The sequence below is a fragment of the Diadema setosum genome, chromosome 13, assembly GCF_964275005.1.
Source record: "Diadema setosum chromosome 13, eeDiaSeto1, whole genome shotgun sequence".
Classification (NCBI taxonomy): domain Eukaryota; kingdom Metazoa; phylum Echinodermata; class Echinoidea; order Diadematoida; family Diadematidae; genus Diadema; species Diadema setosum.
This window is the reverse complement of record NC_092697.1, coordinates 31167952-31184812: the sequence shown is the minus strand read 5'-3', so window position 1 is coordinate 31184812 and position 16861 is coordinate 31167952. Positions and strand designations below refer to the sequence as shown.

At 41.2% G+C, this 16861-nt stretch overlaps 1 protein-coding gene across 3 annotated transcripts in view; it reads right to left on the bottom strand.

Moving 5' to 3' along the window:
* Positions 1 to 961: 961 nt before the first annotated feature.
* The window catches only part of LOC140236707 (uncharacterized), an 82185-nt gene continuing 66285 nt past the window's right edge, over positions 962 to 16861 (bottom strand). For all 3 annotated transcript variants that reach the window (XM_072316629.1, XM_072316630.1, XM_072316628.1), the window contains 2 exons: positions 15455 to 15517; positions 962 to 3505 (listed from right to left, as the gene is read on the bottom strand). In XM_072316629.1, coding sequence (XP_072172730.1) covers positions 2594 to 3490 — 897 coding nt within the window. In that variant the 5' untranslated portion in view covers positions 3491 to 3505; positions 15455 to 15517 and the 3' untranslated portion in view covers positions 962 to 2593. The remainder of the gene's footprint in view (positions 3506 to 15454; positions 15518 to 16861) is intronic.

The following is a 16861-nucleotide window of genomic DNA, read 5'->3' as shown; positions in this document are numbered from 1 at the left end:
ATCTGGAGCCAGACGCGCTATACCGACTGATCCAAATCACCATTGTTTCATCGTCTCAAGATGAAAGTGTTAACGTACCAACTACAGTGGACTTCCGGTATGACGAAGTTCTCGGGACCGGCTGGTTTCTTTCGGTATATCGAAATTCCGTTATAACCGGACAAATAAACTATAAAAACACATAGAGCGGATAATGTTTCGGCTTGAATTCTTACTTCGTTGCAACCGGAATTTCGTTATAACCGTGCAAGTAATAACAGGAGTGCACTGTACTTCCTCACTGTGCTTTTTAAATGTATGTGAACGAAACTTTAATTTGGATGGTGCTTTTATTCGAGACGAAGAGGATCACACTCACAGAATAAGGACTGTCCGTAATCTCCCATGTATCAAAGTTGTTTCAAAGCTGGATAGATCTATATTTATCTATCTATTTCGAACGTGTGCTAAGTGCTGCTTTCTATGGTAGATATGAATGTATGATCGTGACTGTACAAATGAATGAGAGATAGTCTTTTATGTGCGTATGAAGTTATACGTCAGAGTGTGCTATTCAACTTCATTGCTGTTCGAATTGGCATTTTTGGCTATTTCATTTTTACCAATATCGTGTTGCACAAGACCAATCAAGTCATGAAAGAATTAAGACTTCTTCATACTGCCGTCACATGTGGCTTCGCGTGATGAAAGTCACCGTCATGTCTGCGGGTTTTCTCTATGTTTTTTTTTTCAAAATTTTGCATCCTGTTTATAGCATTAATTATTTTCATAAGATTTGTGCCTCGATTTTCACAACACTTTCCTCAATTATACCTGGATGAACAAGGAGAAAGGTGCCATTTTTGTTTCGCAATTTTCCTTTTATTGCCAGATACATTAAAACGTTCCGCTGTAGATATCAGTATACATATGACAAACGAGCTTCTTCTACTTACTGCAGGAAAGTTGTGGTGTAAAAAAAAAAGTAGAAGAAGAGTTCCCGCCGAATCCCATCGATGAGTGGCTTTGAATGTTTTCCCTTTTTAATAACCCCGTGTGGAATATATACCTTTAAGAGAGAAAATCCATGATACAACCATACAAAAATAAAGCAACATCTTACGACGCGTGTCGATGGCTTTTACATTTGGTGCTTTTAATATCTACGTCGGCTGTAACAGACAGAGTATGAAAAAGAAGCGGTGACGAGAATGAAGAAGCTTATACAGTCCCTCCAAACATCATATAAACCTTAAATTTATTACAAACCATTGTGCACGGCTATACAGTGGAGTGATACAGTAATTCTTGGTGAAAGTCTTAGAAGGAAATTGAAATAAATCATGTTTGAAGAAGTTGGAACTTAATAAAAGGCGTCCCGACCATGATGATCCATTACATTATTTTCTTTTTTTTTTTCAAATGCTAAGCTTTATTATGTATCAAGTCACACATTCTCACACTACTTACACGTGCTCCAGTGCCTAGTTATTCTGCGGACGTTTCATGGTTTCGTTCGTGATACTAAAACTGAGTGGCGGTCCTTAATTGGTCATAAACTTTTAGATTGTATTTACAAGTCTGCTGATGAAATCAAGCTTTCTTGATGAAGTGCCAAGTAACCGTGCAGGTACACGAAAATGTGGTGCCGTGTCAAAATTTTTGTCAAAAAATTATCAGAAGATTGGATATTGCATCACCACGCGACTGTATCACACGTGGCAAAGCTTTTCTCATAAATACTTTCAACAATGGAAAGATTTGTCCCTATTAACTTCTATCTTTAAACTAAACTTTACAAGAACAGACAAGATTAATGTGCAATTTTGATATACCATATATCTTATTTCCTCAATATTTACAACATTTTACAACGAGCGAGTCAACAGCTATAACAATAGTAATTCTCTGAATCAGTAAAGAAACTTAAATTTCCATTCATTAAAAAAAAATGAATGTTTGCTCTCGTATGAGTTTTGAGCGAGCTGGTGGTGTGCATGATTAGCAAATTGCCATAAAGAGTCGTGCAATAAAGAATTCATACTTTGAAGGAACGAAGTCTCAGGCATAAGGAGTGTTTAATTTTATCCCACGTTCAGGAATGCAAAAAAAAAAAAAAATAGAGAGAGAGAGAGCTACAAAGTGAATAAACTCTACAGTGCTTCTGCTGTATACCTAGATCTTGTCCTAACTTTTATAACAAGTGTGACCGCGAGCAGCAGCTCAGTCATGGGTCACAACCAGCAACAACAGAAAACTGTCCCTGACAGATCATTAGCAGATCTAAACTGTACTCGGGCTGGTTAACTTTCTACTCCCCGCCAGGATGAAAGCAGTCACCTCAAACAAAAAGCAAACATTATGAATTTACCACAAGTCCTCAGTTCCGATAATTTTACAGCTGAAGTGTATTAGAGTGAATATGGGGCGGAAAAAGAATGCTGTATTAACCAAATATACCAGCCCTGCAATCAGAAAGTTCAAGTGCTTTGTGTTGCGATATGATAGAAAGTTACAAAGAGCTGAGCGCTTTCACTCCAAATAGGGTAATGATTTAATTGCGCGTGAATCGATTTAATGCAATGACTATTCCGCTGCTGAGATGTCTTTTTTTTTAACCGTTGAATCTTCCGCGAGCCCTGTAGTTTGCCCTTTTCTCCTCGTCAACCTCTCCCATCAGGTCGGCCAAGTCCAAATCCTCATCGCGCTTGCCGGGCCTCCGAAGGCGGCTCCTCATCATGTTGGCCCGCTTGTCCTCGTCGAATTCCATATCCTCTTCGTCGCCGTCGCGCTTCCCTGGTCTCCTCGGTCGGCTGCGGAACATGTTGGCGCGTTTGTAGTCGTCCTCTTCCATGGCATCGAGATCCTCATCCCCGTCACGCTTGCCTGGTCGTTGTCGTTGTCGAGATCGGAACATGTTGGCCCTCTTGTCGTCTAACATCATTTCCTCCTCCTCTTCTTCGCCGTCGCGTTTCCCTGGACGTCGGAGCCGACTTCGCATGTAGTTGGCTCGCTTGTCTTCGTCGATGTCGGCCATCTCCTCGTCTCCGTCGCGCTTCCCTGGTCGTCGTGGTCGGCTCCTGAACATATTTGCTCGCTTGTCGGCGTCCAGGGGAACCACGTCCTCGTCGAGCTCGTCACTTCGCTTCCCTGGTCGTCGAGGCCTGCTCCGGTACATGTTGGCCCGCTTCTCTTCATCTAAGTCCAAGGCATCGATCTCGTCGGCTTCGCCGTTGCGTTTTCCAGGCCTTCGTGGACGAGACCGGTACATGTTGGCCCTCTTTTCCTCATCTAAGTCAGCATCGTCGATCTCGTCCCCTTCTCCGTCACGCTTTCCGGGCCTTCGTGGACGAGACCGGTACATGTTTGCGCGTTTGTCCACGTCCTCAGCGTTGGCGTCGGCACCGTCAACCGCAGCGAGGTCCCCGTCGGCTCTGATCTTGGTAGTGGCGAGCAGCACGCACAGAGTGCCGAACAAGAGGCATACTAACAAGTAGGCGTACCGAGACATGGTCCTTTGTTTCACCTGGAAGAAGAAGTAAAAAAATATACTGCATTCAAGTTGAGGTCACACATAACATAATTTCTGTTGATATCATTTGACAGGGATGCTAGAAGAAGACGTTTGCTGAATTGCTTGAAGAAGAACGAATTACAAAGAGAAATATAGAGCATAAGAAAGAGGAGAGGAGAAAGTGATAAAGACAGATAAAATTCATGGAAATAACAAAACAAAAAATACTCCTTTTTCCTTGGTAAAATTTATTCCATTGTTTAATGCTTAAGGTGGCAAGCTGACACATTTTTTTTTCAAATCTTTAAAATAGAATGTGCAGCATATGGCTGACAAGGACGAAAAGAGGATGAAATAAACCTGTTCATGTGCCTGCCGGTGAGCAATGGAGCATGAGCGTCCACTTAATATTCATATATTGTGAAGTTTATGCTTGGCAGAGCTTGTTGTGTCAGTCTAGTTGTCTCTTCCAGCTTTTGTTTAATAGATATAATTATATTTTGTACGTATGCATGCACGCACACATACACAGACCCTCACACAAACAGCCACACACACACACACACACACACACACATACACACACACAACACACCACACTCAATGTCACACGCAATCACGTCTCTACAGACTGACAGAAACGCTGCCCAGAGACGGCGTCGCGCTGGCAGGCTTAGGTTAAGGTACAGATGAATAAGGCACAAAAAAAAACTCCCCGATCTTCATGATCAATATCTCTATTACAGCGAGGAAGGGATGGGAGGGTGGGGCTGGTGAGGAGAGGAGGGGAGGGAGGAAGGAAGGGGAGGTGGGGGAGGCTTTTTACGTCTGAATGACACTTAATACAATTTGACCGTTCCTCTTATACTACTATCGTTCAACCCGGTAGAGGATTATTATTGAGAAGGTCTGTATTGATCAATAACTGCAGGTGCACCGTATTATTTACTGTTTTAAAGGATCAAATTAACAGAGGGGGAGGAGATAGGGGGCTTAACTAGGCAAAGAGGGTCTATCATGTCTTTAGCAAGAAGCACCCAGCACGATCATATGCCACGTGACGCAGCATGAAAGCATTCAAATATCTCTATTTCGATTTCATTGGATAAAGACCTTGGGGGATTATCATTTACTTTATCATCCTTGCATTTAGAGTGTTGCCACTTTCCTTCTTATATCTGATTCAAGTGTCCGAATGCTCCCAGACACATAATCTCTTCTGTTGTCATGACAACGAAATAATGTTCTACTGCGTCATAGAGGAGAGCGTGGGAGTGAAAGTACATTGCCTCCTAGAGCTTAACTAAACTTTTAATAGTAAGTAGACCAGGTCACACAAACGGAATTCTGGAAGCGTTGTTAGAACTGGACATGAAATAAGAACATTATTGGATGTTCAGATTCCCTATTGTCTTCTCAGTGCAGTGCTGTCGATCGCAACCATAATCTGCAAATTAGATGGTGAGACGTTTTCGATTTCTTCGTTTGCCTCACAGGTCTTCCATTGATCTCAAATCTCCGCTACATTTTAATGAAACCAAAAGCTTACATCACATTGTTGAAGTGATGTAATAACCCAGCAATTATATTCCTACTCTTGTGTGTGTGTGTGTGTGTGTGTGTGCGCGTGTATTGGTGTGTGTTTGGTCTGTGTGTGTGCGTGCGTGCGAATTTGTTTGTGTGTGTGTCTGTATGTGTGTGTGTGTGTGTGTGTGTGTGTGTGTATTGCCTTCCAATTATGGAATGTAAACTTATCGGTATAACAACAATTTCGAGTGCTAAGTCTCAGCACCCTTAAATTCTCAGTTCTCAGCTGCTCTGTCGAACTGTTTTCTGAACTCAATCTCCTCATAAAGGAAGATAAAACACACACACACACACTGCAGTGACACCACAGTGACGAACAAATCAACTGTTAAGAGAGACCTGGGAAAACTCTCAGTCATGTAGTACAGGAAAAAAAAAATCATGCGATGCATGCTTGATTAAGTTTAGCTGTTTCTGTACGACATTGTTTGACTATATACGTAACAGTTTTTATCTGCTTCATCTATACCGCAGTGGGTATATGTCTATTCGTTCTTCTGGTTTACCGCCTTTTAATAGTAGCAATACTCTGTTGCCTGGGTCAAATTTAAACAGAGCGATTGTGATTTTGCCATTGTGCGTAAACGCTCGATGTACAGGTATAACACGTTGGCCCACGAAATCAATAATGTGTCAACTTCTCCGGATAATTCGAGAGCGTTGAACTGAAAGTGAAGGTCAGAAACCGAGGTTGACCGCCGCTATGCTTTGATCGGTTCCAATTGTATTATGACAGTTGACCAACCCGCGGCCTCTGTCTGCACAGAGAGAGAGAGAGGGAAAAAACAAACAAACAAACAAACAAAAGTCGAAGGAGCCAAAAACGCATTCGCTTTGAAGCTGGCGCCGAATTTCACGTGCAAGCATTGTCTCCATGAAGGATTCCTTTAGATTCTCTTTTATGTAGTTGCAGCGATAGATGTGTATGAGTTGGTGAGACGGAGGCTCAAAATAAAAAGTAAAGGAGAATAAAGAAAGGTGAGAAGAGAAAGAAGAGGAGGAGGAGAAAGATGAGGGGAATAACGAAGCAAGAAGAGCAGATGTAGAATAGAAGAAGAAAGAGAAGAAGACAAGTATAAGTGGCAAAGAAAAGAAAAGGAGCGTTAGAGAAGACCAGACGAAAAGGAACTATATCTTGTAAGTTTTTTATTCTGTCTGTCTCTCTGTCCCTCTCTCCGTCTGGCCGTCTGCCCCGTTTCCTCCTGCATATCAATTCTTGATCAATTTCCACCCACTTTAGTGACAAAAAAAGATAATCAATTGGATGTCTCATCCATTTATACCAATATGCGTTACTCCGCCGTCGGTTATACGGATGCAGGTGTTGTCGAATTATAGACGCAAGACTCGCCAAATGACCCAAATCATTTTTTCAAGTGAATGCCTCCGGTTTCAGCGAAAATTCAATACAAGTAACCTTTCAAGAATGTCGACCTTGGAAGTGAGGAATAAAAAAGAAGAAGATATAGTGCCAGAAAAAAAAAGATAGTTATACCATATCTGTGTGACCTCCCACTATTGCAGAAACATCAACGATAATATTTGATGGCAATTATCGTAAGACCTACTCGTCTGATAGGAATTTACACAATTAAAAAAAGTGTGTGTGCTGGCGAATTGTATGTTTATATAGAACTTGCTCACATTTTTAATGTGTAAATCAGAACTTAGCCACAGCATTCTGAACCCACTTTCCACAGAGAAAATACAAAAATAAACGTGATGCGACTTGCAAGGATATAGACCCTATACTTCTTTTTCCAAAACTGATGTAGTCTGCTGGAGGTCGTTATATTTCAGCTTCCAGATGAAGCTTCATCAAAGCCATTAACCTTATTGCTTGGCCCGTTTCTTGGTCTCGTGGTTCGTGTTCTTGACATTAGATAAAAAAAGAAATGTTTAACTACAATTTCGTTCTGAAGGCAAATAGATCAAACCACGCACGGTCGATCGGCTTACAGCCTCATTTTGGAGGAATGGTTGAACGAAATGAAACGATCAGCCTCCAACAAACATCGATCGAGGTTTACACTATGAAAACTTTTGCCCGCTTGGTATTTTGCGCTGATATAGATTAGCACAGAGATATTATGATTAAAAGAAAAGATGGGGGATGCGTGTGCCACTCTTGTAGTTACTTACATTGAAAATCCTATAATCATGATTACACTAATAATACAATTTCCAGCAAGTGTGGTGCTAACTAATACACATTACATGAATTTTGACTGCCATTCCTCGCCTTGAGTTTGCAGCTTTAAATATAGTATTGGCAGTATTGAGTAGTATTCCTTTTCTATCTCTAGAGCAATCGCATTGTGTAGAAAAATGATTTTTAAGAGAGAGTGAAATGGATACTTTCACCCAACCAAACAGAGAAATAGTGGCAGAAATACATGGGAGTGAGTTAATAAACAAACAAACAAAACGCGTCTGTGAGTGGACTTATGTATTATGTGTGTGCATGCGTGTGACTGTGTGTGCGTGTGCAAGTACGTGTGTGTTTGAGTGAGCGTATGTACGTGTGTGAGTGTGTCAAGGTGTTTATCTATATTCTGACGTGTCTGGTGCGGTATTTGTAAATCAATGTCACCTTCAATATCGCTCTCCCTCTCACTTTCATCGCTCCCTTTTTTAAAAAAAACTATAATCACAAAAAGGGAGTAGGCAGATTTCTACCGAATTCCACAGTGTAGAGTCAACTGTACATACTGTATTATACACACACGACGGGAATGATTCTTTCAGTGTGAGACACGCAGCGCAAGTGAAGTATAAGATCGGCGGGAAAGTGAAAGCGAGAATATAAGGAATGCGAAAGGAAGACACGTTAATGGTAAGACAAAGAGCGGGGTGTATGCGATGCTGGGGGAGAAAAAGACAAGACAAAATGAAGGTGTGGTGGGGGAGAAGATGTTCACTAGAATGATGCAAGCTGTCACTGATCATGTACTTCTTCCATTACACATTCTAAATACCAATTTCTTCAACAAAAGGGGGCGATCTGATTCCAGAAAAGAGGCATAAAATATTGATTGCTAGTATACAGGTAAAACGGTTTGCGAGCTACGTCGAATTAGATGATGCAGTCAAATTCTAAAAGATTCGGTTCCCGTTTATATTTTTCGACACAACTTTGATATAGACATGGCTTTAAAAAGTTGCGCAAGGTTCAATATGAAATGAAAAAAAATCAAATACCCGGGATGACACTTCAATGGCTGAAATATATCAATCTTCATCTTTTATACTACAGTCATAATTCCATGATTTCAAGATTTTGTATAAACAAACAAAGAAACAAAGAAAGAAACAGACCCCAAGGAATGTAATGTTGTCATTTTAAATTTCATGCTTCTATGCCACACCCCAAATCGTGCGGTCCCTGTAATGAATTGTGCTCCGAATATATCCCCCTACCCCCTCGACGAAAGAGAAGTAATTTTGAGATGCTCAACAGTTTGTTTGATGTCAACCTTCCCAAGTCGCGGGGTGATGAAGTGTTGATCACGAGGATGCTGTTCCTACCGTATTAATTCTTCACATTCATGAATCGCTGTATTTGCCTTCTTGTACGCCGTTCATTACGGAGGGGGGGGGGGGGGAGGAGGGCACAAAGATGCCAGTGCTAACAAAGAGGGTGAAAGAGAGGGAAACAGACAGTCAGACAGACAGACAGACAGATAGATAGAGAAAGAAAGAAAATTGGGAGAGATAGTAGGGATCTACGCCCAGTCTCTCTCAAAATCCATTCAAAACTCGGCCGTTATCGACTTTCGGGTCTGACCTTTCACTTAAAGTGCGCGAAATCCTCCCGATGACATTGTTAAACGACGAGGTTTACTCAGCAGCGTAAGGGGGGCAGCCCACACGTCCACTCAAGTTGGGCGAAAAGAACGAAATACGATCTAAAATACGCCCTCGATGTTTAAAGTGATCGTTTGGATCAAGCTTTGATGGAATCCCTCGACAAACTTCATGTTTTAACCGTCCTTTCAGAGTTTTTGAGCAAGAGAGAGGGAGCGAGAGGGTGATGGGGGAGAGGTTGATCGAGAAAAATCACGCGTCATGTAAGGAGAGCCGTAAAACACCGTGCAAGTTTTTGCTGACAAGACAAGTGATTCTTTGCGCACTCTTAGACACAATGGCGTACAAAGGGCAGTCATAAATCCTGGCGGCTAAATCCGTGCCTCTCGCATCTCGCCCACCTCGTCACCTTAAGCCGAGACATCGGTGGTCGTTAGCTAACACACACGTGTTACTGAAAAAGTGCATTACACTCTACAGCACAACGCCTCGTCGAGATCAATAGAATGCTCTGCTTCGCACACGCTCCTTACAATCATTTTGTCTGTTGTTGTTGTTTATTTTTAAAAAACTAAACGCCAAGGATGCATGAATACGAATTTTTCTAGCAATAATAGTTGTGATGCAATTCGCTTGAACACAACCATATGACGTTATCAAAATAGACTAACAGACGAATTAGAATCATCGTTAGAAAACGCATGACTCTTTCAACATGGTGTGTACTATTTTTTGCATTTATATAAACTTTTTGTAAGTCAATACTATAATATTTATGTGTGTGTGTGTGTGTGTATGTGTGTGATTGTGTATGTGTGTGCTTGTGTATGTGTGCATGTTTTTTTTTTTGTGTTGTTTATGTTTATATGTATACGTATTTACATATCACACATGTTAAGTGCCTGGCGACTTACACAGCTATCAAACTTTGATGCAAGAGTACGGAGCACCCTGGGAATTTAGTAAGACGCAGAAATTGAAAGAAATGATCCGATTGCCCAATGGATATTACTACGTCATATTCTGAATAGCCCTGGCTAAATTTATCTCTCATTTTCCTTCGCTATGACCGGATTGGCCATGAAAGGTTTCTTTATGATGAGGATTTCTTTGGGCATATTGAATGAAGCATTATTCCATCCCGACCCTGCCCTTGTCACATCCGCTTGGTATCTCAAGAGAGATATATCTTCTTCAAGGAAATGAAATGCGTTCTCAGGAACTGATGCTACTTCAGGGCAATACATACATCCTCCATGGGGTATTCATTCCTCCAATCCTGGCTCTTTCAGTTCCTTTGTTGTTATTATTGTTTTTGTTGTTGTTGTTGTTGTTGTTGTTTTTTTTGCACCTGAATGTTTGTTTGTGTTTGACGTTCCTCTGTGTGACAAAACAGTTTTGTTTACGTGGTCAGTATGTGTCTCGATGCTCTGTGTTGTATGGAGGTATAACAAGCAAGATGGGTGAATGGCAATACAACTGTTTCTTTCTCCCTCCCCCCCCCCCCTCTCTCTCTCTCTGTTATGATCAGTAGAGTTTGGGGAATGTGGCTGCTAATGTCGTCTTTTTCATTATTTTACGTTTGTTTTTTTCCGCATTTCTTGCCTTATCAGCTTGAATAGCTACACCCCTCCCTCTGTTTTTCCCTCTCGGTCTGTCCGTCTGTCTGTTTGTATGTCTGTGTCTATCCCTTATTCACACACACGCGCACATGCACACATACACCTACTTTCAAGTTGATGCGAGTATATACGCTGTTATAGCAAAGGATATGTTTCAAATAGGTAACTTCCAATCTATTAACGATCATTAGCAATACATCAAACCTTCAACCTTCCTCGTGTCAAAGCGCTGGTGGCATAGATTACATATTGAGTAACACTCATCGATCCTATTCCAGTTGATACAATTCAACGCCGGGGTCTGGGATTTCGTCGTGAAGACGGAATAACAGATCGGCGTCTGTAATTGGCCAGCGTTCTACGAGTGGATTTGGGTGAGTTATACTGCCTTTCTCGGATGGGCGAACCCTCTCGCAGTTCTCTATGTCTATAAATAAGTCATCATTCATGATTTAAGTGAGTACAGGGAGAAGGTCTTGACGAAAGGGTATACACCCTTCCTCCTATCAACCTCGTTTCACTGACAGGCGAGTGCAAGAATTGTACCCCCAGAAGAGCTACATTATGCGTTTAACCTCTCGCAAGACCCCGGGTAGGATAGAAACACATGTTAATAATGTATCGGAGAAAGAGGCGGAAGAAAAGGGTGAGAGAAACAGACTGGGTGAGAGGGGTAGAGATGGGGGGGGGGGGTTGGGGGGTTGGGGGCAGATGGACAAATAGAGAGCAAAGCAAGAAATGAACACTCCAAGAAGGAAGAAATTAGCTCTTTATGTCCCTTCCGATTTCCATTACTCCACAATAATTGCCGGCACTCCGAGGCTTTCTGCGGCTGAAAAGATAATGTACAGATTGCTGCATGTAAAATTATGATGAGACAAATGGGAGGTGGGGGGGGGTGGGGGGTGGGGGGGGGGGGTAAAGAGAGCATCTATATTTCGAGCGGGAAAGTTGACACGTACTATATGGTTGTGCACTTTGGTGAAGCTGATGATAACAACCTTTGTGGGAATCGGCCGAGCTTGCAGCTAGTGACGTAGGGTTAGGGTCGCACCTTGGACCTGGTTCCGAAATGTTTCTACACCTTTCGTACAAAGCGTATTATGATTAAAAAATGGAACACCTTACACCATATACATACATGACAAGTAGTTGAAGTCTTTGCGTGTTCGACCTTTAAGTCGTAAATATCTGCTGTTCTTCATCAAGTCTTGATATTATTATTCCATTCTTGCACAATCTGAGGTATAGGTGATAATCTCCCTGATGCCTATTCACAATACGCCACTCCCAAGGCGCCAATGCTATATTTTATTTCAGAGTCAAAATTAAAATATTTTTGATTTTAAAAGGAAACATACTACTGGTGTCTGACTTACGTATCGCCGAACTTGGCACCCTAACTTGGAACAGTAGTCTCTCTCTAACTTGTCTTGACTTTTAGTTTTGTTTCTCAGTTTCCTTCTTCCTCTCCCTTTAGAGGACGGGGGGGGGGGGGGGGTAGTTAGTCACTTGTCGCCTCACTCTTCCTGATCGGTTGCAAATAATTTTGTTTGCATTATTATTCGCTGACTCCTCTGGATCCATTGCATCCGCTTGCAATGTACACAGAAGATCTGGATCAAACCAACACGGATGGAAACATTTTCGAAGCTCCTCAAGAGATTTTTCTTGTTCCTTTTTCAATCGACCAATGACACCTGGAATTGTAATACCACTTATCAATATCACCTCTGTTCCACTGGAAATTAAGTTTTGTAACCCCTACTGCGTCATCTCTCCCCCCTTTTTTTTTCTTATTCAGACTCCCTGGTTCATGGTCATGTCTTTCAAAAGAGTAAAGGCTCATGATCCCGTTTGTTTGCCGATGTTTCGTTTGACTGATGGAAACAGTATGTCATGTCCCCCTTTTTTCCTCCTCCTTTGTAAATTCTACTGACAAGAGCAAATTGGCAAAGGGGAGAAAGGAGAAGTGTATCTGCATATAGAAGTTTTCCATTCTTTACGAGTGATTGGAAGAAATATGCTCTAGCTTGTCTGCCATTTTTTTTTTGCAAAAAAAAAGAAGGAAAATGGCGCAGAGTATAATCGAGAAAAGATTTCCTTTTTGCACTTTGTGTTGTAGAAGTTTTATCTAACACGCTTTACTTTGCCGATTGGGTTGATGAAAATCAGGTCCAACATTGATGATATTGTTGAAACAGTATCATTATACTTGTACTTAACGTGTGCTTGCAATTTGTCATACACACAAAACGGATGGGGTAAGGGGGGGGGGGAGGAGAGGGACGGTACGTGACTGACTTTCGGCGGTCCTTGATATCTTTGCCCAGTCAAAATGGCCATTTCTAGACTTTTGAGTGTCCTCTCACTTAGCGCTGGTACTTCATAGCTTGTCACTTCATAAACATTGTACCCCGGAGTAGGTTTGCCACACTCGAGAACACTCATCAAAATGCCCACTCCAGAATGTCCCGTACAAGCGCCTAGCACCTCGGGGCTGTGGGATGATGGCGCGAGGCGCCGTGCCCGCCCTCGCTCCTCGAGACATAATGACCGACTGCCGTTGCTATGGGATCGTTCACCCATACCACGGGAGCGAAGAGGTCATGTCTTTGGGCCATTAATACTTTGTCTTGCCCTTGCCCTTAACCTCCCACCGCGCACACACACACACACACACGCACACACACCAATAAAACAAGCAAGCAAGCAAGCAAACAAACAAAAAACAAAAACGGAGAGCGTTGTATAGACGCCGTCTACATTTCCAAAAAGGGTAATATGAATACATGTACTTTCGGAGGTACTTGAGCAGTTTACAGACAAACATAGTCTGTATCCTGAGATTCGAATTAGATAAATCGAATCATAAAAATCATCAGTCAGCCGAATGTTGATTATTTGGTCTTCCTTTTCATTTTCGAAGGGAGTAAATGATACTTGCACTCTCTTGAACTTGCTTGCAGAGTTGGTTCAAGCAAGATATTTGAAACACTATTAAACGAGAATTATCATGAGTGGATAGGGTGATAATGGAAAGCAGTATATAATCATTGAGCTAAATCAGCATATGACTTCATAAGGAAACTAGGACAGAAGATGTTAGAATGTCCATAAAATCCTCAAAAATAAATGTCTTTTTGTCAATTGACTCTAAACATGCTAAAGAACATTGCCTTACAAATCTTTTGCTTACTTTGCATGAATCCAACTGATCTTTTTTTTTTTTCTATCATTGAAAAGTGAGACATGGCATCTATATTTCATCGACAAAACAAAGTAAAAGCGGGTAACATCTCTTTAAGATGATCACTGGTCAGGTTCTATCAAATTTCGTCCATAAGTCTTCATCTCCTGACAGTGAAGAGTTCAAAAGATCCAGAGATTTTTGTTTGAAGTAGATTTATGTGGTTTTGTCCCGAGATCTTGGTTTTACATTTCATTAAAGATAACCTTGATTTTGATGTTTATTTCAATCTTGTCGAGGTGTTTGTTGATGGAAGACGGCCTAGCAAACAGGACATCTCTGATTTCAACTTCTAATCAATGTTGGGATTCAAAGTGATCGTCTGACATCGACAGGCGGCTATGAGGAGAGCGATTTTCGCGGGAGTTTTTCTGGCGCCAATTTAGAGCTCCCCTCCCCATTTTTGCCGGATCTCATCAGCAGGTCCGTCTGCACTTTCCCGCCAATTAACAGACACGTGATAGGACGGTCGTCCCTAGGACAACGTCGTGTTCGCACGTTTGGGCGATCATGAGTGATTTCCGTTTTTTATGGTCGTATATTTGCTGCTCCAGGCATTTGATCTTATTATTTTTTCATTAACCATCCGATTGCCCGGAGTGCGCGTTTGGGGCATTTTCCGGTACAAGCCTAGAGTCACTATGTCAGAGTCATAGGTATGTTGGATGCATTCTCTCCTTACATGCAATGCAATGTGATCTCCTTAAATGAGACTTTGATATGTGATAGCAGATGACAGAAAAAAATAGTCATCTGGAAGCGAGACTATATAATTGGCTGACTGGTGTGGAAGTCGGCAACCCATAATATTTTGTTTATTGTGTTCAAGCCTTCAACCAAACGACACGCCTCTTTTTTCTCACTGATATGCTGTCACCGCCTATTACCTCTTCTTTCTCCTCCTCTTCATGTTTTCTTGTTTTGTTTTACTACTTCAATCAATATGGTTTGCTGATTTTGCCGATTGAAGCCAGAAAAAAATCTAATCACAACATGCCGATCGTTTCCTCGGTATATTTACCATTATATGCGATGGTAATAGATACTCCGTTCGCCCTTTCCGCAGATAATTTCATTTCAGGTGCTTCTGATGATCAATTATGTTTTTTTTTTTTTTTTTTCATCCTCTTCTTGCCTATTCTAGAGAGATATCATATTGCCTTTGATTGTGATATTTTCCCCCGAGCACATTTGGAGAAAATGCCGGTGATTCAAAGAAAAATAAAGGCCTGCAAAACTTAACTCCACACATCAATATTCATCTGCACTTTAATTGAGTTCCGTAATTAAGTTGGAAATCATTCTAGGCCAGTATGATATATCGGTAAAGCCACGTCTGCCATGGGCGTTTTGTGTGTATGTGTGAGTGTGTGGTATGTGTCCCTTACATAGCCGTCCAAGCACAACATACACACATGCGCGCGCGCACACACACACACATACATAGATCAAAATAATACACTCCCACATATACGAGACATACAGTAATTTAATCTATATCGCTGACGGGCCAGATTACGCCACGCATAATCTAGACAAAATGATCACGTGCCGAAAGAAACAGGTTTAGGCCTACGTGGCATAATCATGATAGGGAAGACTGACCAATCAACGTCCGGGATACAGAGAAACAAATCACCACAGTAATTTGTTGTTAAAAAAAAGGGGGGGGGGGTTAAACACGGAGTGACTTACCGTTTCCGCGTCCCTCCGAGTTGTGCCAAAGAGAAGATCTCGGCCGATGAAAAGAAAAGTGAACTGTAAAAGTACGACAAAAGTAACAATCAAATAATAATTTAAATAAGATTACTTTTGATGAATGGAACAAAATAACGATGTTATTTGTTGGCTACAAAATTAATAGACAATACAAATCCAAGAGATGTTTTAAAGTCTTTCTTATGTCTTCAATAAGTGATTTTGTGCTATACTTCTTCAAAAGAAGATAAAGAGAATAAGCAACCTGGGCGTATTGGAAATATTTGACGGGACAAAAATTAAATAACAATTGTCAACTACTGGACAATTAGAATGAATCTCTTCGAAAATTAAACGTCCTTCCAATTCATTAGTCTGGATGTGGTAATAAGGTGTGCAAGGTGAGGCAAGAGAAAGAGAGAGAGAAAAAAAAAGCAAGCAAACATGATGTTGATATTGTTATGGATATGAGTAATGTGAATATTGCTGGATTGTATTTCTGCCAAACAAAATGTTACAATAATCATGTTGTTACGAAAACATGCTGCTTCGACCACACACATACAACGTCCTCGATACAAAACTTCAATACAGCTACCCATTGTGACATTGCACTGGAAACAGTCACATGAACAAAATATTGGCTTATCAATATTCGGAAGACGTAGACACTCCACCCCCCCCCCCACACACACATAATACACACACATACACACACAAAAAAAAATTTTATCCTAGAGAGCAGAGACAAATAGAACGTAAGTGACATCATATGTTGAAAATTTATCTGAAGAAGGAAAAGAGATAGACTCATGTTTGATTTAACCCAAGCATAATAAAACATATTTTTATGATAGTGTCTAAAGACAGATATGGATGTCAACACAATGTTTTGCGGGGGTTGGGATGTAACATTTTCCTATCCAAACTAAAGTGGCAAAAAATGCCATGGTGTCAAACCTGTGACGCACAGAGTAAAGCAACTGACGTTGTTAAGTTGTCTCCCTCCCAGGAGTTAAATGATTTTTTACTTTCGTTTCATTTGGGTTTGATTGAAGAAAGTGGCCAACATCATGAGTCGCACAGATTTTTCATGATACACACACACCCACACATTGTCTGTGTCGCAGAAACTGCGGCGGAGTCGAATCAAACGGCAAAAGTGCATCCCAAGTTTGAAACGTCTTTTATGCTCAACCATATTTTTTTTTTGTTCTTTAATTCTTTTACTTATTAAAATCTCTTGTCTCGCTGGGGGAAAGGGAATAGTCAAAGATGAAAGCGCTAAATATCCACTTTCAACACCCTATAATGGAACATCCATTAAGCTTGTAAAGAGGGCGATAAAAAAGCATATAAAAAGGCATATAAAGGCGCCCTCAACCTTTCGATACGAGATGCTTT